Source organism: Cervus elaphus, chromosome 18, assembly GCF_910594005.1.
Source record: "Cervus elaphus chromosome 18, mCerEla1.1, whole genome shotgun sequence".
Classification (NCBI taxonomy): Eukaryota; Metazoa; Chordata; class Mammalia; order Artiodactyla; family Cervidae; genus Cervus; species Cervus elaphus.
This window is the reverse complement of record NC_057832.1, coordinates 22,738,969-22,766,671: the sequence shown is the minus strand read 5'-3', so window position 1 is coordinate 22,766,671 and position 27,703 is coordinate 22,738,969. Positions and strand designations below refer to the sequence as shown.

The 27,703-nt window shown below is 39.6% G+C and overlaps 1 protein-coding gene across 1 annotated transcript; it reads left to right on the top strand.

Annotated features, from left to right (window-relative positions):
• PON2 (paraoxonase 2) lies at positions 1-27,402 on the top strand. The gene is made up of 9 exons (XM_043872409.1): positions 1-152; positions 6,896-6,966; positions 14,137-14,192; positions 19,391-19,556; positions 20,093-20,219; positions 22,235-22,435; positions 25,229-25,310; positions 26,037-26,165; positions 26,774-27,402. Exons 1-9 carry the CDS (start codon positions 79-81, stop codon positions 26,930-26,932), a joined length of 1,065 nt encoding a protein of 354 aa, XP_043728344.1. The 5' UTR covers positions 1-78; the 3' UTR covers positions 26,933-27,402.
• The last annotated feature ends 301 nt before the right edge of the window (positions 27,403-27,703 follow it).

Sequence of the window (27,703 nt, the reverse complement as noted above, 5' to 3'; positions counted from 1 at the left end):
CGCGCGGCCCGGCGGTACCGCGGCGCCGCCCACAGTGCTCCCCGGTCCCGCGGAGCGAGGCGGCGCGGCTCCTGAGCCATGGGGCGGCTGCTGGCGCTGAGCTTGCTGGGGATCGCGCTGGCGCTGCTGGGCGAGAGGTTCCTGGCGCTCAGGTAGGGGCCAGGGGCCCTCCCGGGTGCGCAGGGTCGGGGTGGCCGGGGCTGCGGGGGCGCGGGGACCCTCGTGCGGGAGCCCGGGGCCGGGGAGGCTCTCTGCCGGCTCTGCTCCCCGGCCCGCCGAGCGCCGCCACCCCACCCCCAGCCGCCCGCAAAACCCCACACAGTTTGGGCTGAATCGCGAGACTTCCTGGAGAGTTTACAAGCTTTTGCTGCTCACAAAGTTCTTTGCTACCTAGGTTGACGAGCTGTGCCGTGCAGTTTACTTAAGGGCAAACCTCGTGCTTTAACTTGAAAACAACACTATTACTCATGCACTGAAACTTTAATTATAAAGATTTATTTCAGGTCACGGATCCTGCTTCTCTTTGGTGCCCAAACCAGCCTCTGTCTTTAACAAAGTTGTTCTCCATCCCTCCCCTGCCGCGTTGGAGAAGCTTCCTCTGCTCTCTAATCTTGGCGCAGTAGATCAAAGATACTTGAAATATTCAGCTACTGTTCTTACATCACTTCCTTATTTATCTCCTCGTCCGGGAACCGTGAAGCCAGAATGCCAAACAGGGCACGCCTAGTCCTTCTCACATTTTACTTATGAAAAAAACGCGATAGGCAGATGTCACAGTCCTCGAATTATCAATTCAAATTATATAAGCCTTATGCGAAAAAATTCCAGAAATGCTGAGCATCTGTTCTGTACGCTGTGCTCTGTGAGGCTCCTGTAATAGAGTAAGGCACCGGTCTTAACCTATTAAAGGGAAGGAGAGACATAAGCAGAGGGATAAACTAGGATGTTCACTGTAGCAGTGTCAGTCGCTCAGTCGTGTCTGACTCTTTGCGACCCCAGAACAGTAGCCCCTCGGGTTCCTCTATCCATGGGATTCTCCAGGCAAGAATACTGGAGTGGATTGCTGTTCCCTTCTCCGGAAGATCCTCCTGACCCAGGGATCAAACCCAGGTGTCCTGCACTGCAGGCAGATTCTTTACCATCTGAGCTACAGGGACGATCAGCATGTTCAGGACAGGTACAAACCAACCTCTATAGGCTTAAGGAGGAAAAATGACTGAAGTTGAAGCTCAGGAGGAAGAGACATTTGACATTGTCCTGGAAGGATGGGTGAAACCCAAGTGGGCAGGAAGGAGGCAGTCCCAGATGGAGGTTGGTGCGTGAACAAAGGGACTGATGTGAGGAAGTCTGGATCTGAGGGGAGCTTAAAGTTACGGGATGATAACAGTAGGGACAGGGGATGGCTAGGTCTCGAGATGGTTATTAAAGGTATGCTGAGAAACTGGGGCCTGCTTTGATAGGCAAAGGGAACTGTCAGTGTTTGCTGTGTGTTTTATTTTTTAATCAGGAGCCTGTTTAAACTTTCTAAAGCATAATCAGCTGGACTGTGCAAGAGCGGACCTGGAAGGCTGGATTGGAGTAGAGCAGTGATTCACAGTCCTGGCTGTGCCTTAGGATCTCCAGGAGGCCTGCTGTCTGGACAGCACCCCCAGCAGTTCCAGTCCTGTTGCTCTGAGTGGGGCCCAGGCATGAGTATTTCTTATTTTTAAAAATTCTCCTGATAATTCTCATATGAAGTTAGAGCTGACAAGTACCAGAAGGAGACTAAAAAGACCTGGGGAAACTAGTTAAAGTATTGCAGTGGTTTGGCCCAAACTCTGGAAGCCTGGGGGATGAGGGGTAGGTCAAAGGTGATGCTAGAGTTTCCAGCTCAACTGGCTTAGCTGTAGCTTCATCTGCCAGGAGGACAGTGTCTGTGCAACAGGAAGGGTCAGAGTCGGAGGAGGAACGTTCACTGTCAAGAAATGGACACACTGAGCTTAATTTTCATGTTATATAAACAACTATCCTGTTCTGCAGAAGGTTACTGAGTTGGATGATTTTGTATGCTCTATCCAGCTCCCACTAAAATTCACAAGCTCATTAGGTTATCCCTATGGTTCAAACCACCAGTGTTTCCATTAACTAAAGTTTTCTCAGTTTATAATTTTTTCTTCTTAAAAATCTTAAGGTTTTAAATTTAAGTCCCTTTGAATGATAAATGTGGTTGCAAACCTAAGACAAAGTAGATACATTTTATTCATACAGACTGTACCTGATGGGTCATTTAAAATTTAATGTGTCTTTTCTTTATAAAGATTTGACTATAATAAACTTTATTTAGCAGTGACTTCACAGGGTTGTAACCTCATTGGTCAACTGAAGCCTCATATTGGCCAATGTGAGAAGGTGAGGGGAATGATGGATGGACGGATCTAGCAAATAAAAATGCAAGAAACCCAGTCAAACTGGAATGTCAGATAAACAACAAATCTTTTTTTAGTATAAACATATCCCATGCAATATTTAGGATGTGATTATACTAAAATAGTATTCATTATTTATCTGAAATTCAAATTTCACTCACATTTTATCTGGCAACCCTGTAAGTGCAGAATATCAACTACCTACTGTTTACAAAGTTTGGTGGAGTGCTTAAATGCATTTCTCCTTTCAGTCCCTTAGAGTATTTTGAAAAGCAGCATGTTCCCACCTCCACAAAGAGAAAAGCTCTTCAGAAAACAGATTTTCGGTTTTTTTTTTTCGCTCTCATCCGGTGCCTTCTAGTTCATTATTCTATTTTTAGAGACAGTACTTTGGCACTCAAGTTATTTCTCTCCCCCAAGCTGCCCACTTAAATTTCAGATAAGCAATGAATAATATTTTAGTATAAGTATGTCATGGATGGATAAATGGAATCAGAGTTGTCTATTTCCTTCTGAACTATAACTGGCTAAGGTTCCCAGAGGAGGATGGCATATCATACCCAACTTTTCCACTCCTCCCTAGTTGAACAATAAAGGGGAAAACAGAAATACACAAATGTCTCCAGGTCTGTGCTCCCTATTCCAAAGCACACAGCCTTGAATGAATCATAAGACTTGAGTGCATAAGAGACCTGTGCCTGAGCAGGAAATCCGGAAATAAGCATCTGAACTTTCTCCTTGTTGCCTGACATCTTTTATGACAACTCCACCAAGAAGCTATCCAATGAACACTTCTGAAGGGGCAGCCTGTTTTTCAGCCACTACCCGCCTTATTTACTGTGTGACTACCGTGTGCGGGTCTTAAATGGCTATGCTGGGCCTTCATCGCTACACGGGTTTTCCTCTAGCTGCAGAGAGTGGGGGCCACTCTCTCGTTGCGGTGCACAGGCTTTTCATTGTGGTCGCTTCTCTTGTTGCAGGGCATGCGCTCTAGGTGTGTGGGCTTCAGCAGCTGTAGGGCGTGGGTTCAGCGGTTACGGTTCCTGGGCTTTAGAGCACAGGCTCAGTAGTTGTGGGGCAAGGTTTGCTCCACAGCACGTGGGATCTTCCTGGATCAGGGATCCAACCCGTGTCTCCTGCATGGCCTGGCCGGTTCTTTACCACTGAGTCACCAGGGAAGCCCTGTGTGCTAGTCTTTGTGTTGAAAGTGTCAACAGTTCTTGGTGTTAAACAAACATTTACTGACATTTGGAAAGAAAGCCCTTTTACCTTCCTGCCTTCTCCCAGTCTTCATATCTGTCTTTATATTATGTTATATATTTCCTATATTATATCTGATAAAACTGAAGCTTGGAGAAGCTAACTAGTTAGTTCAATTGTTAGTGCCAAACCTGGACTTCTAAGTCAGGTCTTCCGATTCCAAATACAGTTTGCCCCAGTTCCCTGTAGCCTCCTCTCTTCTCTGCCATTGGAGCAAATTTTCCTCAGCTTTACAAGCCTGAGCACAAACTCTGAGTTAAGTAAGAGCATTACAGGGGATGAGGGAGTGAATTCCAAGGGGTTTTACAAGTCTGTATGTGAAAGATAAAGCCCCTGTTTGAATTTAAGTCTGCACTTAAAAGATAAAGCCCCACGAGTGGTTTGTAAATTCAAAGGCAGTGCGATAAGGAACAAACCTGGTAAGAAAACTGTGTCCCCTGCTGACACACCAGCCTGGTGCATCTTTACTGTTACCACAATATGAAGCAAGGTAATCACTAACCACCCCCGTCTCATCCCACTTTGAAGGTGATGCCTTTTCCTGAGTGAAAGAAATAGAGCTTCCTTTCATGCTGATGACTGTTGGTTAAGGGTTCATGCCTTGTAGCCAGATAGCCTGAATTCTCCACTATTTACCTGACTCGTTGGCTTTTTATTTCACTTTTCTGTGCCTCAGTGTCCTAATCTGTAGGATGGGGGTAATCATACTTTATGCCCCATATAGGGGCTGTAAAAATATCAATGAGTTAATTCTTGCAAAATGCTAGAACACTGTCAGACACACAGGAAGTGCTCAGTAATAGTTACCTGTGATGATGATGATGTTGGAACAAGGGTTCTTAGATTTTTGTGCCACAGATCCCTTTGGCAGTCTGGTGAAGCCTTGACTCCTTCTCGGCATCATGTTCCTAAATGCATAAGATAAAAATACACAGGATTATAAACCAAACGTAAAAACTATCTAAGTTAATAACAACTGACTTAAATTCTATTGTCAAACTATTTGAAAAATCTAACGTAGGATATAATAAGCCTTAAATATATCTAGAGGTCGCTGAATACCTAACAGTGCAGAGTCAGACACGACTGAAGCGACTTAGCAGCATGTATTGTATGGAGAAGGCAATGGCACCCCACTCCAGTACTCTTGCCGGGAAAATCCCATGGACGGAGTCCATGGGGTTGTGAAGAGTCAGGCACAACTGAGTGACTTCACTTTCACTTTTAACTCTCATGCATTGGACGAGGAAATGGCAACCCACTCCAGTGTTCCTGCCTGGAGAATCCCAGGGACAGAGAAGCCTGGTGGGCTGCCGTCTGTGGGGTCACACAGGGTTGGACACGACTGAAGCGATGTAGCAGCAGCAGCAGCAGCAGGTACTGTGAAGCAGAGATGAGTATAAATGGTATTTTGAGATATCTACAACTAAAATGTTATGAAACAATGTGTGCAGTTTCTGTTAGTGACGGTCACAGGTACTACTAGTAGAAAGCTCAGTGGTTTGTTGCCTACACTCATCATCAAAAGAAATACTCACTTTCAGTCAGAGATTTAACTAAAGATGTGTTTTTCCCCCCATCTGAATTCACAGACCCCTGAATTTTACCCATGGACTCCACGAAGGTCACTGGGCCTGAAATTAAGAACCCTCATGTTAGGATTTCCCTGGTGGTCCAGTGGTTAAAGATTTGCCTTGCAGTGCAGGGAATATGGGTGTGATCCCTGGTTGTGGAACTAAGATCCCACATAAGGCCTATAGACCTAAATTGACCTGCCAAAGGTCATGCAGTCTTATTGCTATGACAGAAACATGGTCTTCCTCTTTCACTACTAGCACTTTCGATACATGTTAGCCCTTCTTATTACTGATTACCTTTTATCACCATGATTATCAGCAGCACCATCCTCATCACTAGTATTAACTGCTACTACTTATGTTAGGCTAAATATATACTTGTTTTCCAATAAAAATTAATTGAAAAAAATACTTGTTTTCCCTGTAAGTCACTCCTGGGGCTCACAGATTTGAGATCTTTTTGTATTTTTTTTCTTTTACTGCTTAATTTAAAATTTTGGTTGGTTATTTTAAATTTTCTATTATGTCCATATATTTTATATATTTATTTTATTCATTTATTTTTATTTCACTGCTTTATTGCTCTGTTGTCTTAAGAAATTTAATACTGTTTTAGTTATATGGATTCCAAACACATAGTGATTAACACTTTAATTAGAAACTTTCATATTATATATACACATGTATATGTGAACTGCCAAAATACATAGTTGCCACTCCCTATTGGTAATTCTGAGTTAACCCAGGCCGCGGTTTCTTCCATTTTGCCCAGAAAACAGCAGCCTTCCCCATATTCAGCATCTAGAAGTCCGAAGAGGCAAGGCTGTGAAGAGAGCAGAGACGGTGGGTGACACGCTGTCCTTCCGTCCCTTAGACGTGTGGTATGCGTGCACCACTTTGAAAAGTGCAGGCTACTCTGTGCACGATTGCCGTTATTTCTGTGCGCAGAGAACACAGAGAAGGTGAGACGATGAGAAGAGGGGAAGCCCTCAGACAGCAGAGCCCAGGTGTGTTTGTCCACCTTGCGTGGTGGGCTGCTGCTCCAGGGTGGGAAGGACGAGTGAAGATGCTTTACCAAAGCTCAACATTTTCTCCTTATTTCTTCCCTTCTGTTTTTACGAAATGACAACAGCAAGGAGTTTTGCTAGAGTAGTCGGTGCTCCTCAGGCTCTTAATAAGTATTTACGTGGTATCCTCTGTGAGCCAGGCTCTGAACAATGCCGTCCTCTCTCGGCCTGCTTTCAGTCACTATGTCATTCTGCAGAGGGTCTGAGCAGCTTTCTGCCCCCCTGAGTCTTCTGGTTCTACATCTGTGGCTCTTCCCACAACACAAGAGCTATGAGAAGTGGGACTTGGTGTCATGTTTATATTTGCATAGGAACGTGCATTGAAAGCTGTATTTGTTGGATTATTGGCTTCCTTTTATGACCCATGTTCACATAGAGAACTTTGTGATATGCATTTTTATTTTAACTTCAGTTCTGGTGCTATTTTATGTTCCTACTCTTGTTTTCCATCTTCTCCTTTATCCGCTTTAGATTTGTGCTGTGTTGTTGTTTTTTTTTTTTTTGTATTGCTGTAAGCCTCTTTAAACCCTTTCTGCTACAAAGCAGGGATACATAAACAGATAGATTTTTTTCTTTTTTTAAACAGGAATCGACTTAAAGCCTCCAGAGAAGTGGAATCTGTAGACCTTCCTAACTGCCACCTGATTAAAGGAATCGGTGAGTCTGAGAAAATGCTTGTTACACAGCTCACATTGTTTGGCCACTAACACTAAAAAACTCACTAAGAGTATTTTGGCACATAATTACTGTTTATCAGAGGAAAAATCACATTAGATCAGCAAAACCTTTTCATCTCTTTTGATCTCTGTATTTGTACCCTGTATTTCTTCTCTCTTACTCGCACTGTGATTTATTAATTATTTGTACAACCCTATGTTTGTTGTTAGATTTCTTGCTTGTTTAGTGACTTTGCTGAACTATTTTTGTCAGGTCTGTATTCTTTGTCGTGTGTGGCAACTGAATTCTATGTTACACTAGCCCAGGAGTTAGCTGGTGAAGGTAAGTCAGAAGGAAGAGAAATTATAAAATAGAAAATAAAAATCTCCTAACAAAATCTCCACTTCCCACAAATATTACTCAGCTATTAAAAAAGAATGAAATAATGCCATGTGCAGCAACATGGATGGAAATAGAGATGATCATATTAAGTGAAGTAAGCCAGACAAAGACAAATACCATATGATACCACTTACATGTGGAATCTAAAAAAATTACACAGATAAACTTATGTATAAAACAGAAACAGATCCAGAGAGAGGGACTTCCATGGTGGTACAGTGGATAAGAATCCACCTGTCAATGCAGTGTACACGGGTTCGATCGCTGGTCCAGAAAGATTCCACATGCCACGGAGCGACTAAGCTGGTGGGCCACAAGTACTGAGACCACATTCTAAAGCTCCTGAGCTACAGCTACAGAAGCCTGAGCGCCGAGTCCACACTCCATGACAAAAGAAGCCACCACGATGAGGAGCCGGCACCGCACAAGTCGGCCCCGCTCACCACAACTAGGAAAGGCTTGTACACAGCAGGGAAGACCTAGCACAGCCAGAAGTCAAGAAGGAATGAATAAATAAGTAATTTTCTTATTTTTTAAAAAAGAAATAGAGCCACAGACACAGAAAACAAACTTTTGGTTATCAAAGGGGGAAGGGGAGGTTGGGATAAATTAAGAGTTTGGGATTAATATATACACGCTACCATGTATAAAAAAGATAAACAGTAAGTGAAGCACCGGGAACCCTGGTATGCTGCAATCCGTGGGGTTGCAGAGAATCAGTCAAAACAATAAGGTCCAGTGTGTTGTGTAGCACAGGGAACTAAACTCAGTATTTTGTAATAACCTGTAATGGAAAAGAATATATATATGCACATGTAACTGAATCACTATTGCTGTATGGATAAAACTAACACAACACTGTAAACCAACTATACTTCAATAAAAAGTAAATAATTACATTTAAAAAAAATTTCCATCTCCCACAAAAGTAACCTCAGACACAGTTTCTATTTTATCCTTTCTGGTATTTCCAGTGCAAATGCAAGCAAATATATGCATATATATTTATTTTTTCACCAGTGGCCTCTTAGTATAAAATTATATTCTGCAACTTGCGTCATTCTGAACATGAAGAGATTTCCGCGTTAACACTTGTAATAGACCTACCTCATTCTTTTTAATATTTGCATGTACCATTATTGTTTAACCAGTTCCTTAAAGCACATTTGAGTGGTTGCAGGTTTTTGCAACTACAAGCAAATCAGTGAACATCATTGTGCATATAGCTCTTGCATTTTTTTTACCTGAAGGATAAGTTTTCACTAGTGGGATTATTGTTCAGTTAGCACATATCTTTAAAGTTTTGATAGTGTTTGCTAAATTGCCCTCGGGTTGGAACACGAATAAATTCAGGAACTCATATGTACAACCACATTCACTCCAGAGAGGATTCATAATGCACTTTTGTCAAAGACAAAGTAGTGGAACTTTTTTGGATCACACAAAGAAGGCTTCAATTTCACGCCATCCCATGCTCAGTCATTTCAGTCACGTCTGACTCCTTGAGACCCAGTGGACCTCAGGCTCCTGCCTGGCTCCTCTGCCCGTGGGATTCTGCAGGCAAGAATACTAGAGTGGGCTGCCATGTTTTCCTCTGGGAATCTTCCCGACCCAGGGATCGAACTCTTGTCTCTTGCATTGTAGACAGATTCTTTACTGCTGAACCACCAGGAAGCCAATTCATGAAACCTGTTAGTTTTCAGAGCAGCCTTTTCTACTTCAGAGTTTCTTTCTAGTTTTGCCCCCTCTCCTTCTCTACACATGTTTTCCCTGTGCTCTTGTCTCCTTTTCCCATTGCTACTTTTGTCCTTTTTCCTAGTCTTATCTCCCTTCACTAGACTCTGTGACTTCTTTCTCCTGGGGTTTCCCCTTTTTGTTTGTTGCCCAAACACTTGGCAGGAAGATACAAACTCAGTGTCAAATACCCAGCTGTTGGATTGAAAAAGTCTATGCTAGATAACGCAGACTGTCCTAAAATTAAGGTTGTCTGAAGCCCCGAGAATCTCAACAAATGCATCCTTCTTTCTGGCTGCAAGCAGGAAGAGCTCCTTGGAACTGGTCACTCAGCAGAAGCCAGATGGCATCTGAGAGGGACCTGTTCAGGTTGGGAGGTTGAGTTAGCAATCCTGGGGGTTACTTTTGCTACCGAGTTAATAATTGTAAAATTGTTAAATAGCCTTGCATCTGTGAAGCCCACCTTCCGTGGGACAGATGACAAGACAGGACAGGCTGCCAAGTGCATTGCTGCTGCAACTCACTGGGACAGAGAGCTCCTCGGAGAAAAACAAGTCCAACAACATTTGTATTCTGAACAGGCGTCTGGCTATGTTTGTGACCTTTATGTTGTGATGTGTGCGAGCTGCTGTCTGCAGTTGGGAAGAATGAGGAAATATGTCACCTATGGCCCTTCTTGTGAAGCATTTAACGTCTCTGAGGCACTTCAAAAGGCAGTGGCGCGAAGACATTGGATGATTAGAAGCACGTTTGGGATACATTTTTAGATCTAATTAGAATTGTATTTTTCTTTTTTTCCCTTTCTTCTTTGCTTTTGCTCTCTGGTTACCATACACTATGTGAACATTTGTTGAGGAGCTATGTCAGGGATGCATAATGGTTAATAATAGCTTGTGGTTATATGTTTTTAACAACAGTTGCTTATTCAGTGGTCTCTGACTACAAAGGGTTAGTAGGATACACTTCCCCATATGGACAAAAGCAACTTCTCATGGTAGGCAGAGGGAATACAGTTCTCTTTTTAGTTTCCACTTTGGGAACAGTTACAGTCATGCACTTGAGGCCAGCTAATCCCTCCAGGAGGTAAGACCATATTCCCTGCCCCCACCCCCCCTCCATCCCCATCAAGGAACACGCACGTGCACACACACACACACACACACACACACACACACACATCAAGGCTACATTCATCATGACTGGAAATGAACTCTTAGGTGCTTTATACGTATCATATCATCTCATGTCTGTTTTAATAAATAAATAACCACTACCACTGGAGAAGGAAATGGCAACCCACTCCAGTATTCTTGCCTGGGAAATCCATGGACAGAGGAGCCTGGTGGGCTACAGCCGATAAGGTCACAAAAGAGTCAGACACACCTGAGCGACTAAACAACAACAATCACCACCACGTATCATGCAGGATATGTGCCTTCAGGGGGGTCAGAAAGTAAGTTCACTATTTATTCCATTTTTTTTTTTATTCCTTTCTAGTGTATCTAACAGAAACTAAGATTTGGCATGATATCTATGTCTAAATAATAAAAAATATGCTTAAAGAGCTATTTAATTCTATTTGAAGTTTAAAACACTTAAAAATGTCTTTGAAAATGCTGGCCTTCAGAGTCCTGGACTAAAGATTTTGAATGGATTATTTCTCTTAAGTTAATAAATGATTTTATACACTTGGCAGTCAAGATTTTTATAACTGCTGCTTGAGTTTTTTTTTTTTTTTTAAGCATTAAAGTTTGTAGCTCTTGTCATCAAGTACTTTGCAATCTACCTATGAAAAGGAAAGCAGAAAAACTCACTGTGTGAGATATGGACATATTTTTTGTTTTTCTTTTGATAACAGATAAGGATCTAAGGCTCAGAGAGGTTAAATAACTTTTGCAATTTTTTTCAATATAGTATCTTCTTCCAGAGTCATTAACACATATATCTGATTAATGAACCAAAAAAGTGGAAAATAATAGGCTACATTACATTTTAGATACTCTGTTGGGTATGAAGGGCTGATCAGCTGTTATAAAATTAGAGTGAGTAACTTACAGAAGAAAGAAATTGATTTTCTTTTATGTGACAGTCCAAAGGCAAGCAAATGGCCTAGGGTGATTAGATGACTGTATCTCATGTGGTCATTCTGAGACCAAGGCTGATGAAGTGACACAGCTCTTGTCAACGTACCACCTTGGTCCATGACTGGAACTCCAGTTGTTGCCGTTTCCCAGCAGGAAGGGGTAGAAGAACATTTACCTAGATATTTTTACTCTGTATTACCCAGTAGTTGCATAAACCTTGTACCTTCATGTCTCATTAACCCGAACTCAGACAAACAGCCACCTCTGTCAGCAAGAGGGACTTCCCTGATGGCTCAGTCGGTAAAAAAATCTGCCTGTAATGCAGGAGAATTGGGTTTGATTCCTTGGTCAGGAAGATCCCCTGGAGAAGGGAATGGCAACCTACCCCAGTATCCTTGCCTGGGAAATCCCACGGACAGAGGAGCCTGGTGGGGTGTCCATGGGGCCACATGTGACCCCAGAGGAGTCCATGGGGTCACATAGGGTCTGATACGAACGAGCAAGCACACACATGTTGCCATGTAGCTGAATAGCAATAAGGGAAGTATGGATCCTGGGGAGGGGTTGGCCTTCTCTGACACAGATAGATAATTGCTAAAGAAATAAGAAGGGATCAAAATCAGATGTGCTAAGTTACAAGACTTTCTAGAGAAAGATGGTTTGAAAGAGGTTTGAAAGAAAAGTACAACATATGAATTGATGAAGATCTTGGTGAAAGGCATGGAAGAAAACATTTTGAGGAAAAAGCCAACATACATAATCGACCACAGTTGGATTTACAAAGTCAAGTGTTCTCAGAAAGGAACCAGGGGATAGTTCTGACAGAGAAATTTCATTAAATGTTAGGTTGTATTTGTTTCTATGTACTTTTAAGTGAGAACAAAAGACTTGAATCCCAGCTTCCCAGTTTGTGACCTTAACCTTTCAAAGGCTCAATATTCTCTATGCTAAAATAAGAGATAATATTATCACTTCTTAGAGTTATGAAAATTATATGAACTAACATGTATAAAGTACTTATAAGGAGCCTGGTTCTTGGTGAACACAATATATGTTAATAGTTATATGTTACTACTAATAATACTACTGTTTCTATTATTGAATTAGAGGAGAAAAAACATCTCCAGCTTTGACTACTTTTACAATAATCATACTGAAAGGGTGTTATGAGATGACAAACGCCTACTGTTGTATTGGCTATAGAGGTGAAGATGGGGGACTAGATCTGGAAAATATTCTAAAGAAGCTACAGATATGACTTTTTTCCCTTGAAATTAGGCAACAGGATGAAACAGAAGTTGCAATGTGGTCGAAGTGAAAATATCTTTTAAAAAAGTTGCTCTCTTCTTGATTATTGAAAGAATATGTTTTGTAGAAATTTTTAAAACAAAGAAAAGTTTAGAGTAAAAGGAAAATCACTCAACCCAAAATCCCACCACCCAAAAAAACATTGTTTTTTTTGTACATATTTTTTGTCTGTGTGTATAGGCATGTACACATTGAAACTGTCTTAAATAATTTTTCAAGAACAACAAATTTTAATTAATTGAGCTCCTACTAAATGGATATAGAAAGCAGAACTTGGACTAGAATGGTGTGTACACATGTGTGTTCATATGTGTGTGTTTTTGTGTGTGTACGTGGTGAAGGGTTCCTTGGTCCTCGCTCTTTACCAGTTGAGAAGCACCATAGAACTTTTGGTGGGTATCACAGACCCATTTTTGAATCTGCTGAAAGCATAGAACCTTTTTCACAGAAGATACCTGTACGTGTACAGGACATTTTGCATTGCACAGAATTTCAAAGGGTTCATAGAGTCTTTAAAACCCATTTGTGGCTCCACAGACCCGAGGTTAAGAACTCTTCCAGCACACTATGCTTAGACATATCTCTCCACTTTCTGAGAAAAGAAGCATATGGGTCATCTTTATGAAGTGAAGTTCTTGACATTTTCTTTTTTTTTTTTTTTTGCTTTTCTCCGCTGTTGCTGATGGAATGAGCAATACTAGAGGCAGTGCAGCTAAATGCAAACTCAGGAAGCAAAACCCAAATAGCTGGATAGGTGCTGTTTGTTTTTGACAACCTAGAAATAATCTTGGAGACATACTCTGGAGAGGGCTTAAAGGGGAAGACTGAATTTTGTGGACTCAAAGAATGTGTCATGATTTGGCTTAATCTAAGGCATTTTTCTTCTTTTCTTGTGTTTGGGTCTATTATCTGTCCATGGAATTGACACAGTGAGACCACTGGGAAGGTCTTATGTCTAATTATTTGCTGTGCTGTGTGGAGTGTACTGCAGACAATCAATAAACAATCAATAGTAATTGTAGTCTGTCTCAGAGACTGTGTTGAAGCTTCAACTGGCTTAGGTGCATGGTATTTTTCATTAATTTTCTTTTGCCAGTTTTTTTTTTTAAATCTAAAACCTAAATTTAAAGATTAAACAGAAAGCTCTTTGCTTATGAGATCGAACAGACATTGTTTTGTAAAGAGGGACTATATAATCCCAGGTGTTTTATCTCTGGTAATGAGAGAAATGTCTGTGTTTGCTTCAGACTGAATGAGCAGAGAAAGGGACAAGATATTTGCATGGTTAAATGATGATGTGTCCTTCATTCTGAAAGTAATATTCCCCTGATGTCAATTACTTTTGTATAGACATCTGGCTGTTTATCATAAGAGTGTACAGATGTCAACTTTTTCAGTCTCGTAGCTAGAAATGTAGTGATTACTTGACTTTGATTTGAGTAAACATAAAATCTCTAATATTTAAAGTCAGAAGTTCACTGCAGGAAAGGATTTGGACTGATGTTTATTAAAGAGAGTGGTTCCTTGGAAGAAAAAATGGGAACCGTGCTAAAAGATACAGACACTGATAAAGTAAACAAAGCTCTACCTAACAAATCACAGAATTTGAACATGACATTTATCTATTTCTTGAACTTAACAGAAGCCGGCGCTGAAGATATTGATATACTTCCCAACGGTCTGGCTTTCTTTAGTGTGGTGAGTATCTTCCTTCTCCATCTCAGTGGAAGAAGTACAAGGAAGTTTCATGAGGCCTGCAAAGCAGTCACTTGTTTTTAAAGTTCCTCACTTTCAAAATTATATTCTGAAAACAAAAGACAGGTCAAACAGGATCTTGGAAATTTACCTCCAGCTTCTCTAAATATAGGGATTAAAAAGTCGTTGCCAGTTGACTTCTCTTTATGTCCCCACTGCCTTGCACTAAAATATTCCAGTGCAATCTGTTTGTTATTAAAAATGATATCTGAAGCATGATTGTGGATATTGATACTACATTGTGCTATTTTAAATGCAGCATATACCCTTCTTTCCATTCAACATTCAATTTAAAGCTAGCATTCTTGCTGTTATTTATTTTTGAACAATATACTAACTCCTAAAGGAAGCCCAGTGCTTTTTCTTTCTTTCTTTTCCCCGATGAAAAGCCTATCATCAGTGGAAAGTCATTGATTTGAGTTTACCTTTCACTTTTGCCTTAATTTTTATAACCTGAAAAGTAACAATCTTTTCAGGCATATATTTTAAAGACTTTAAAATAGATTGGCCAGAGTGATGCTAGGTTATACCAATATGTATTCTAATTGGAAAACTGTATATATGGGCCAAAGAGGAAGTTCTACCTCTCTCCTCCCTGGCATGAGCCAAGGTGATGGACTTCAGCATCTTCATGGGTTCCACTTTTCTTGAGAAAGAAGAACCCAACTTCAGGACTTCCCTGGTGGTCTAGTGGCTAAGACTCCTCGCTCCCAATGCAGGGGGCCCAGGTTTGATCCCGGGAACTAGATCCTCATCCCACAACTAAGAGTCTGCATGCTGCAACTAAGATCCAGTGCATCCAAATAAATAAATAAATCTTTTAAATCAAGAAAAAAGTATCCAACGTTGAAGGCAGCCTGGAGGTATTCTGTTCCCTCTCAGCAGCCATTATTTTCAGACTCTGAGACTCAGGGAGAGTTGTGAAAAACTTGGAGATGCTTTAGAAGACAGTAGCGACACTAATAAAATAGCTGTCAGACTTACGAGAAGGGTGAGAGAACACAGCTTAGATGAGAATGAGGGTTAGAACACTCTTCAGGTTCTTGATGCTTTTTATGTGAAAGCCTGTGAGCAGCTGCTTGTCTACCACGGAGGGAGAAAAGAAATACTGTAGGTTTTGGCAGAAGCATGGATATTTATATTAAATTTTCAAACTGCAAGTTTAAAAGAAAAATTGTAGTTAATTACCTACTCACAATGAGTAAAATTATATTTCTGGGAGGACTCTGGGCTTGTGTAGAAGCATGTGCTTCCACATATGGCTTACAGTCTTAGGGAAAAGCACTGAGATTCCTCGTCAGCATTATACATAACCAAAGGTACAAATATCTGGAGTAAAGTAGAAGGCAGTTGTGTGCCTTTTTTTTGTTTTTTTTTCAAAAAAGCTGTTCTCAGAGATTTGGGTAATCCAGAACTCATCTATTTCAAGATTTTATCCCTGTAAGAATAAATCTGAATTTATTTAGGAAGAGCGAGGTCTTCAAATACATAAATCTACAGCCATTTTTAGCTGAGAGATCTAATATAGTCACAGTGCTCTTGTAGTCAAGTCAAGAAGAATTTCTTCTGCATGATTTTCTCTTATCCTTCCTTGGTTATATGACTTATTACTAATTTAAAATTATTTACTTTCATTTTATTGATTTTTAAAATTTACTCAGCATTGTCTCTAATATTTCCTAGTATGTGCTCTTTTCTAAATGAGTAACTCCTACATCGTGGCATTTGTTTATTCTTCCAAGCACTGTAGCCCATTAACCCATCCCATTCAACAATTAGGGGCAACCTCAAAACTAACACCACATTTAATGAGGACTTGGATGACACAGAATAGAATAGAGATTTAAATATCAGTGTAAGTGTACTTAAAACTGCTGAACTGTACACTTAAAAATAGTGAAAATGGTAAATTTTATGTATATTTTACCACAAGTGGAAATAAAATTTTAAAAAGATAAAAACAGGTTTAAATGCTATCTTAAACTAAGATAATTATGGATAGTTATTGGGGCTTCCCTGGTAGCTCAACTGGTAAAGAATCTACCTGCAATGCAGGAGACCTTGGCTCAATTCCTGGGTTGGAAAGATCCTCTGGAGAAAGGTTAGGCTACTCTCTCCAGTATTACTGGGCTTCCCTGGTGGCTCAGACGGTAAAGAATCCGCCTGCAGTGCGGGAGACCTGGGTTCCCTCCCTGGGTTGGGAAGATCCTCTGGAAGAGGGTATGGCAACCCACTCCAGTATTCTTGCCTGGAGAACCCCCATGGACAGAAGAGACTGGCAGGCTACAGCCCACAGGGTCACAGAGAGTCGGACACGACTGAGCGACTAAGAGCACATGAAGAGTTATTACATCCCGGGTAGAGCTTCCCGTGCATCGACACGCTACTGTTTATGGTACATTGATAAAGAAGACAGATTATTAACCACTAAACTGTCAGTGCCATGGAACAATAGCATAATTCCAGTTTATTCTGTTTGTTGGATCTTGAAGTTGTATAATTTGATAGATATTTTTTAATTGGAGAAAATGTGTATTAAATACAATTTGAGCATAAAGTAAGGTTTTTGGGAAGGTTTTTGGACTTCCCTGGTGGCTCAGATGGTAAAGCGTCTGCCTACAACGCAGGAGACCCAGGTTTGATACCTGGGTTGGGAAGATCCTCTGGAGAAGGAAATAAATGGCAACCCACTCCAGTACTCTTGCCTGGAAAATCCCATGGATGGAGAAGCACGGTAGGCTACAGTCCATGGGATCGAAAAGAGTCAGACACAACTGAGTGACTTCACTTTCACTTTCACTTGGGAAGGTATTCTTTTAAATTTGTGTAAAGTACGACTTGAAAAATTTAAAAGAGAAAAGACCTCAATTATTTCAGTCAGTGCTGAAAAAGCATTAAATAAAATTCAACTCTCATTCCTGATTCAGTTCAGTTCAGTCACTCAGTCATGTCCGACTCTTTGCAACCCCATGAACCACAGCAGGCCAGGCCTTCCTGTCCATCACTAACTCCTGGAGTTTACTCAAACTCATGTCCATTGAGTCAGTGATGCCATCCAACCATCTCATTCTTTGTCGTCCCCTTCTCCTCCTGCCCTTAATCTTTCCCAGCATCAGGGTCGTTTCAAATGAGTCAACTCTTCCAATGAGGTGGCCAAAGTACTGGAGTTTCAGCTTCAACATCAGTCCTCCCAATGAACACCCAGGACTGATCTCCTTTAGGATGGACTGGTTGGATCTCCTTGCAGTCCAAGGGACTCTCAAGAGTCTTCTCCAACACCACAGTTCAAAAGCATCAATTCTTCGGCACTCAGCTTTCTTTATAGTCCAACTCTCACATCCATACATGACTACTGGAAAAACCATAGCCTTAACTAGATGGACCGTTGTGGACAAAATAATGTCTCTGCTTTTTAATATGCTGTCTAGGTTGGTCATAACTTTCCTTCCAAGGACTTTGTGTCTTTTAATTTCATGGCTGCAGTCACCATCTACAGTGATTTTGGAGCCCAGAAAAACAAAGTCAGCCACTGTTTCCACTGTTTCTCTATCTATTTGCACGAAGTGATGGGACCGGATGCCATGATCTTTGTTTTCTGAATGTTGAGCTTTAAGCCAACTTCTTCACTCTCCTCTTTCACTTTCATCAAGAGGCTCTTTAGTTCTTCTTCACTTTCTGCCATAAGGGTGGTGTCATCTGCATATCTGAGGTTATTGATATTTCTCCCAGTAATCTTGATTCCAGCCTGTGCTTCTTCCAGCCCAGCGTTTCTCATGATGTGCTCTGCATATAAGTTAAATAAGCAGGGTGACAATATACAGCCTTGACGTACTCCTTTTCCTATTTGGAACCAGTCTGTTGTTCCATGTCCAGTTCTAACTGTTGCTTCCTGAGCTGCATACAGGTTTCTCAAGAGGCAGGTCAGGTGGTCTGGTATTCCCATCTCTTTCAGAATTTTCCACAGTTTATTGTGATCCACACAGACAAAGGCTTTGGCATAGTCAATAAAGCAGAAATAAATTAAAAGCTAAAAAAAAAAAACAAACCTAGAAGTAGAAGGAAACTTCCCAGAAACCTACAGCAAACATCATTCTTAGTGATGAAACATTCACTGCCTTCCCATTAATGTTTAGAAAAGAAAATGCCCTAAAACACTGTAACCATCAGTAATCTACTAAAGTTCTTAATAACCCAAGAAAACACGAAAAAGAAATATGATGTAGGAAAAAAGACGAAAGTGCCATTAATTTCAGACAGCGTGATTACTTGTTTTTCTAAACCGTCCAGGAGACTCAACTGACAGACTCTTAGACCTAATAGGAAGTTGAGTGAAATGGTTGGATTCAAAACGAACATATAAAACTCAATGACTTTCCCATGCACTAGGAAAAACCAAACAGATAATGTAGTAGTAGTAATACTACTACTACTGCTACTATTAATAAGATTTCATTTGAACAGCCACTTGATTTCTGAAATTTATACAGAAAAATAAATGAGCAGATATATTTAAGATTATTTTGTAAGGTAAAGCAATGTGGTGTGGGATAACTATATAGTATGTTTAAATATGTATATAGTATAATATACATACTAATATATATATAATGAATAAAGCTATAGTAATTAAAAAGTCACATATTAGCACAGAAATAGGGCACAAGTCCCCAGACAGACCAATATTTAAACAAGGATCTAGTACATGATAAAAGCAACATTTAGAATCAGTGGGAAAAGGACCGCCTGAGTACATGCCATGCACTGATCCAACCTTAGGATCTAGCGATGAAAAAATGCGACAAAGTTCCACCTGATGTCCCAGCCGGGAGAGGATGGCTATGTGTCAGACAGCAGTTTATTCCCGCCCTCAACTCTGTTATCTCACGTCCACCAGCCTTCTGGTTACCCTCTGAGGAGACTAAACCCCTCATCTCTGCTTCAACTCAGAAATATCAGATACTGTCTGGCTTTCAGCCTTCCACCCCCCAATTATTATTTTCTTATTGTTTCATCTCTGCTTTCTTTGTGTTTCTAGCATTATGCCAGCACCTTTAGCCAAAGTATCATTTATTTATAGTTGCTACTTTAGCCCATAAAAATACTTAAGCCTTTATATTTAACTTTTGCTCTGTTTTCAAAAGGGTCTAAAATGTCCAAGCCTTCACAGTTTTGCACCAGATAAGCCTGGAGGAATACTAATGATGGATCTAAATGAAGAAAACCCAAGGGCACTGGAATTAAGAATCAGCCGTGGATTTAATTTGGCTTTATTTAATCCACATGGTATCAGCACTTTCATAGACAGTGGTAAGAACTGATGAGCTACCAACATTTAAAAAAAAAAAAACAAAACAGTGGTTTGCAAATGACTGGAAAATAGATTTGGATCATATCTGTATAAGAAAACAACTCATGAATTGTTTCTGTATTCTTCATATGAGTAAGTCCAACATTGCCTCTTCATCTGGCAGTAAGTTATGCTACATTTTGAAATTTCTAATAGTTATTAATTACACCTGAAAGAGTGTTTAGATTTCATAACCTTTTCATATATCTATTTTCATTGCATTGAAAAAGAGCTTTATTTCTAAGTTAAACTATAAACAGATTATCCATGAATTCTGTATACAGAGTGAGAAACACTCTTTCTTAAAGGTCAGGAGACCAATGATCAATAAATAACACTAGAAAGACAGTGATGGGAAAGATAGGGAAGAATGATCTGGTAGGTCCTCTAACAGCTTACACATTCAGCCTTTCCTTGCCCGTGGTATTTAAATGTGTCTACCCAGAGGTCCTACAGTTGTATCTTGTAAATGAACTCTATTCTCTCATTTTTTTAGATGACACCGTTTATCTCTTTGTTGTAAACCATCCAGAATTCAAAAATACAGTAGAAATTTTTAAATTTGAAGAGGAAGAAAATTCTCTTTTGCATCTAAAAACAATCAAACATGAGCTTCTTCCAAGGTAATTAGTCCTTTTGTTCATTCTCAGATTTATTGCTACCTTTTTCAGAAATTCCATATCATGGTCCTTCATCTTTTGTAAGAGCTGAAATACATACATACATACACACACATAAACAAATACATATATTTACATATATATGTCTATGTATAGTTTCCTTGCAACTTTACTTTTCATAAATATTTACATGAATGCAAAATTTTGAATGAAACCAGTGTTTTAGCCATGACAAAATTATATTATCCAAACTCAACTCAGTATTGAAGTGATTAAATCATACACAGATTTTTTAACCCCCAAGAAAGAGTCGTTAGAAACTCTCTCAAATGCACATCCTTTCAAACTGGGAAATATAACAGGTTCATGAGACCTTTTCAGGTCCCAGAAAAACTTGCTCAGAATTTCTACCGTGACATCCACTAATTGAATTTATATTCATATAATCTACTAAATAAAAGAGGCAGGAATTGCATGGTTTGAGAGTTTTCTGTTCTAGTCTATACTGTAGAGATTAATTGTCCCTTAATTTGAAGAATGGGCTTCCCTGGTGGCTCAGTGGCAAAGAATTTGCCTGCAATGCAGGAGACACTGGTTCCATCCCTGGGTCGGGAAGATCCCCTGAAGGTAATGACAACCCACTCCACTATTCTCGCCTGGGAAATCCCACGGACAGAGCCTGGCGGGCTACAGCCCATAGGGTCTCAAGAGTCAGCCACAACAGAGCAACTAAACAACAGTAGTTTCCTTGCAGAGCAGGAAAAGTTGACGTCAGTGTGCTATGCAGGCTCGCTTGAGAAATGAGGAAATGCTGGACTGCAGGGGATTTGCTTTTCAGAGCCATCTCAAGAGTAGAAGACAAACCTCACCATTGTTCCTTCTGTCACCTTCCATTTCAGATGACTCATCACACAAATAATAATAATACCTGTCCTGCCAAGGAAGAGTAGCCTGCTTTATATGGAGTTTGTATGCTTAGTATGGAACTAACATGAAATGTTTTCACAAGGTAGCCATGGGCTACTGGCCCTACAGAATTGGGAGTGCGTCACTGCTACTTCAAGAACACAGCTGGTTGATAATGTGACTAAAGGAGGTTCAGCTGCATCTTTTAAGCTTGAAGTTGATAAATATTTTTAGTATCTACTTATCTGTCTAGAACTTAAGTGTGTAACTGCCAACCATTCTTCCAGAAATTCACTTCCTAATTAATAGGAGCATAAGTACCCTCTAGGCAGCCTTTGCTTTAGGGAGCTCTTTCAGAAAGAGGGGACCCACCTTCCCTGTAGCTGTGTTTTTTCTTTAACAAAGGGGAAAGCCACTCTTTCAGAAATTTTTGCATAGGGTAATTGGAATTTAAATTTAATAACACCCTTACCTAACTGGTTTTAAAAATGTAATTGTTTTCAGCATATAAATCTCTCACCTGAAGCACTGCACTATGGCAATTTCATCATCCATCTATCTGGAAGTGTTTATTGAGTGCCTGTTCATTCTTGGCAGGTCGGCTTTGCGAGTCAGGTAGAAATTGAACAGTCAACCTTAGTTTGACTAATAACTAAGCAAAGGAACTCAAGAAAATCCAGCAACTGAGAAAAATGGAAGCTAGGTAAATGCTATTGACAGCCCGACCACCTCACCAGCCAATAAGGCTCCATCAAGCTCTGTACGATGAATAGCTGTGTCCTTTCACGTTATTCTTAAACCTTACATTTCTTGCTGTCAAAAACACACACTCTATCGGCACTAAGTTCTTTTTTCTTTTGTAATAATCCTGCTATAATTGCTAAATGATCTGTCTTCAGATTACTTGGTACCGTACAAAGTTGTTCTCCAGCATATGATATTATAGTAGGTTACATATGACTATACCTATGTGATTTTAGCTGAGCTTTTCCTAGGGAACCTCTTACCAGAAATTTAAGGCACATATTGTGTAAACCTTCTGGATACTTAATCTTTAATATGGAGACCAACTGGCTTTTCATTTTCTCTCACATGTTATTTTTCTCTTCCAGTGTGAATGATATCATAGCTGTTGGACCAGAACATTTCTATGCTACCAATGACCACTATTTCTCTGATCCTTTCTTAAAGTATTTGGAAACATACTTGAACTTACACTGGACAAATGTTGTTTACTACAGTCCAAATGAAGTTAAAGTGGTAGCAGAAGGATTTGATTCAGCAAATGGGATCAATATTTCACCTGATAAAAAGTATGAGCTCTTACAGAAGTATTTTCATTTCTTTTTAGTCATAGTGCTCGGTGAAATTCTTTACTTTGCTCTTTTTTTTTAAGGCAGAAATAGCTTACCTGTTATTTTTGGTCTATGATAAATATATATGATATTTATAACTATTACTATAATGCTATGATATTATAATACATATATGTAATACATTATTGGCCTTCCAAGGTTACTGGGCTTCCCAGGTGGCACAGTGGTAAAGACTCCACCTGTCAATGCAGGAGACACAAGAGATGCAGGTTTGATCTCTGGGTCAGGAAGATCCCCTGGCGTAGGAAATGGCAAACCACTCCAGTATTCTTGCCTGGGAAATCCCATGGACAGAGGAGCCTGGTGGGCTACAGTCCATGGGGTGGCAAAAAGAGTCAAATAGGACTTAGCAGCTAACAATGACAGCAACTATATCATTACAGAATTTAATTTTATAAATGTAAATTTTTATAAAATGGGTTCATATTTATATATACATATTTAAATATAAGGTAGATGTTTTTCTTTTAAATAAATATATTATTGTTTTATTGGCTTTTATTGTTTTATTCCATTATAAGGATGACTGTAAACTAGCCAGTTCTCTATGAATATATATGATTTTCTTTTCTGTACAAAATACATTTTTTATTTTTCTTTTACCACTGAAACTTATCCATATGTTTTTAAGGCAGAACCTCCCCCCAAGGGAGAATGACAGCATAATGGTTAAATCTTCAGATTTTGGAGTCATATAGACCGAGGTTCAAATGCCTACTGGGTATTGGCTAAATCTGGGGCTATGAGCCCCTTCCCTCTGCACATTTGTACGAGTGTTTCTGTAGAACAAACTCCTCAAAATAGAACTACTCGCCCAAAGAGTGCTCCTTTTAAATGTTAATTTTTATAGTGCCAAATTCCGCCCCCAAATTCTTTTACTTTTATATGTCCAACTCTAGTTTATAGAAAGGATATTAGATTCTTTATTAATTTTCCCTTTTACTAGGTTAGCGCATTGAACAATTTAAACTACTACACATATAACATGAAATAAATCTGCCATCCTTGACAACTAAATGTCTTTATTTTCATGACAGTTTCTTCTTTATTGTTGATTACAGAAAATGGATGTAGAATCTTTCAAATTGTCTGTAACTGACCCAATCCAACCTCTCCCACCAAATCTGTTTTTCTCCCCGACTCTCATCTTTCAATTATGAGAGTCAAACTTTCCAGTCACTCAGGCTGGAAATAGTAATACCAATAGGGGGTCCAGCGTTAACTCCTCTCTCACTACTCCTGCCCAGCCACTGAGCAGGTCACACTGGTTCTGCGTGTGGTTCCTCAGCCCCTCTTCCTTTCCACTGACACCTGCTTGGTTCGAGTTCTCACTCTCACTTTCTTCCCTTTTGTCTTCAGTCCATTTTTTTTTTTTTTTTTTTTTTGCACCATTGCCAATTTTGTCTTTCTGTGTCCCACTGCCCTTCCAAGACCTCTGGAAGAGGGACCTGTGTCTGCTTCACCTTTGACTCCTCACCCTGAGCCCAGCCAGCCAGGCACAAACCACATGCTTAGTGATTGCTGCACAGAGCCGACCGTTTGTTGTTATTATACTCTGTTATTCCAGAAATTCAGTGGACCCCAACTGCTTTCCAAATCAAGGCAGGCTAAAGGGCTAGACTTTAATAGGCTAGCTCCAACCTCTCTCTTCTACTGTTTTCATACTTACTACGCTTTAGACAGGAGCTGAGTATTTTGCAAACCTGCCTCTTTCATTCTTGCTCACTGTACCTTTGCTCACATGTTTTCTTTTGCCTAAAAGATGCTTTGTCCTCATATCCTCAAATCCAGTCGCTCAGTCCATATCCACTGCAGATGCCCCTTTCTTTGTAAGCCCTTCTATTTTTTCAGGAGTTAGATATTTCTTCAGTCTCTAAACCCAAAATATGTCTTATGGTACCATCATGCTGTATTATTTGTTTAATGTGTACAGGCCATCTAATTACCACAACACATGATAAACTTTTCAGGAAAAACAGCTGTTTTCGTCATGTTTATATCTGTCACAATACTGAGTTCATGGTTTTACCCATTATAATTGCTCAATAGAACAGTTGCCATGGAACAGTCAATTCAGTGAGGAAGATTATGGTAAAGCAGTCCATTAATTCACCCTCCTTAGATGCAGACAAATTATTCTGAGTATATACTTATCTCTAATGCTTGAAGTTCTCAGTATGTTAATAAATGTCTTCTGTTTTATACCAAATATTTCTACATGTATATGAGCTCTTGAAATATCAAATTATATTGTGGAATATAAAAGATTTTTTTAAACATTTGTTTTATTGTCCCTTCAGTGGCAAATATCACAGACTTTATATATTTTTTTAATTTATTTGTTTTTAATTGGAGGATAATTGCTTTACAATGCTGTGCTGGTTTCTGCCATACAATAACATCAATCATCCAGAGGTATACATATATTTTCTCCCTCTTGAACCTTCTTCCCACCTCCCACCCCACAGACTTGATATTTTAAATGCTGCCCTATATTATTTTTCCTTACCAATCTTTTGAAAAATAATTTAACAATTCCATGACTGTTGTAGCAGCACTGAATTGATTTTGAAAGCTTACTTTTAAATAAAAGTTGGCCTTTATCAGGCTTTCCTTGAGGGCCCATCATTGATTAACTTCTTGGCAGGTTATTAAGACTTATTCTTCCCACTGTGTTAATGAAGCTTTATCTTGGCTTGGAGCTCTAACCAGTGTGTCCTTCCTGCAAAGGTTCATCTATGTTGCTGATATACTGGCTCATGAAATTCATGTTTTGGAAAAGCACCCTAATATGAATTTAACTCAGTTGAAGGTAAAATATTTCTTTCTATAACTAAAGTTGACATTAATCTTGAAATTACATAGTCATACTATATTATAACAATACCTCCCTTAAAACAGAATAGTCAGTGTTGCTACTCTGGGTTTTTCACTGCTACCTGTCTATAATTGACTAAGTCTCTTGTTTCCCAAAGTCACAAGAACAGTCATGACTGATTACATGCAGCTGTATGTTGGGAGGGACATTTGCATCAGAGTTAGCGCCCACTCCATGAAGTACTGATGGCACCCGATGAATTCCAGTAAGAAATTTTCACAGTTGAAAAGACTAATAGATGAATTCCGAAATGAAGATTTATGCAAGTTGTCAGTTCTTTCAATAATAAATGAAGGTGGAAATTGGGTTCCACACCATTATTATTTTCTTCCTGCTTGACAACACATATTTTAGATTGATGAAGAATTTATTTGAATGAGTTTCTTGAGCTAACCTATCATTGTGCATCTTTTAAAGGGGGAAAGGGGTTCATTTTTTAGAGAGATTGATTATTGTCCTAACTTTCTTAATTTCAGGAAGAATGAAAAGTGACTCTAAACGAGTGTGTTAAATTTATTTTATGCAATATTGGTGTTAAAGAGTGGAAGCAGGAGATGGGTATAATTTCCCCATATGCACAGGGGCAAGAAAGGTTAGCCCTAAATTATCTAATTGAGGTTTCTCATGACATTTAGATGTTGACGTTTTTTCATTTGGAAGGTACTCAAGTTGGATACACTGGTGGATAATTTATCTATTGACCCTTCCTCGGGGGACGTCTTGGTAGGCTGTCATCCTAATGGCCAGAAGCTCTTCGTGTATGACCCGAAGAATCCTCCCTCATCAGAGGTTTTTATATGTTTTACTTTTTAAACCTTAATTATTCAAACCCTTTTGAACTAACAATACAATAAACTGTCCCAGGGATGGTCTGTTTAGTCCTTTTAAACCAATAATACAATAAACGTGTGGCGGTTGGCTTCGTAATTACTTTAAGCCAATAATTGGCAGAATTTCACATTGTTCAAATACTTTTAGAAAGGTAATCTTTTGATGTAGTAAATGATGGTAGAAGCTGGTCAAAAGATCTTTTTTTCTAAAGATGTGCCCTCCTTGTGTGGTATACTGGCAATTTTTTAAATACCTGGCTTATTGTCAGCTCACTGCATGGCACGACTTTTGTTCATGCTAAAGTAGGCACATTAGTGTGGAAGTTTTTCTATTAATGCTCAATTACTGTAATAACACTCAATCCGGTGTTGGCATGCAGTCTCTCGGTGGCTTAAGAAGTACTTTCTTTGAGGTTTTAACAAAGTAATTTAAACATTAACAAAATTGCTAACTGCTATTTTCAACAGCTTGTCCTCTTAATCATTGTGTCTTTGTGCAAGATTATTGATGACTGAGTGGCATGGGTGGATGGTGGTTTATATTAATCCTTCATATCTCCTGAATAGGTTCTCCGCATCCAGAATATTTTATCTGAGAAGCCTACGGTGACTACAGTTTATGCCAACAATGGATCTGTTCTCCAGGGAAGTTCTGTGGCCTCCGTGTATGACAAGAAGCTGCTCATAGGCACTTTATACCACAGAGCCCTATACTGTGAGCTGTAAATGGCCCTTCTGGTATGCAGGTGTGCTAGCGTCTCAACAACTAATTTTCTATGAATTGCTAATTCTGAGGGAATTTAACCAGCAATGTTGACCCCAAAATGTGTGACACATAGAGTAAATTTATTTCAGCAATGAAAGGACCCCTTCAGTTCACATAGCACTTTTAACATTAAAAGAAAGTGAACAGTTTTTAAAAATGCCAAGTACAGGTAAGAGAAGAAAGCTGTTTTCAGCTAAGTGAATACACTCTGCACAAAATAAGCCTCATGTCTGCCTTCCAACTGCCAGAGCATGAATTCCAGTGAAACAGGGTAGATTATATTTCCTTAAAATGTGAGTGACCTCAGCTCCACCAGTGTGACCACTATGACTCAGATCTACTGATACATGACATGTTTTGATGTCTTATACTTACATCTTTGTTTACTATTAAAGAGTTGGAGTTATAGTAAAGACTAACTAAAGCCCAAGTTTTGTCTGTGCTTAATTCTCATGGCATATCCTCAGCAGAACGTGGCCACTTACTTGTGGGGTTTCCTTGGGAGGGACAGGCAATAACAATACTAATTTATCTTATTAAATATGAAAAATAAGCCTTTTATTTGAATAAAAAAGAACGAATTAATTAAATATGGTAACTGGAATTCTCAATTAGTATGGAGTATTCTATCTGCTCTCTTTCTTAATGGGAGCCCAGCTTGCATACAAGGAGAAGATAACAGCTCAGAGCTGGGAGGTCAATCACACCACCTCCTCATTGAACACAACTGC

What these genes read in the sequence shown, in the direction of transcription:
- PON2 (XM_043872409.1), top strand. Translation starts at nt 79, where the DNA reads ATGGGGCGGCTGCTGGCGCTGAGCTTGCTGGGGATCGCGCTGGCGCTG. An exon ending in GAGAGGTTCCTGGCGCTCAG is followed by an intron (nt 153 to 6,895) that starts GTAGGGGCCAGG and finishes TTTTTTAAACAG; the next exon opens with GAATCGACTTAAAGCCTCCA. An exon ending in AAACATGAGCTTCTTCCAAG is followed by an intron (nt 20,220 to 22,234) that starts GTAATTAGTCCT and finishes TTTCTCTTCCAG; the next exon opens with TGTGAATGATATCATAGCTG.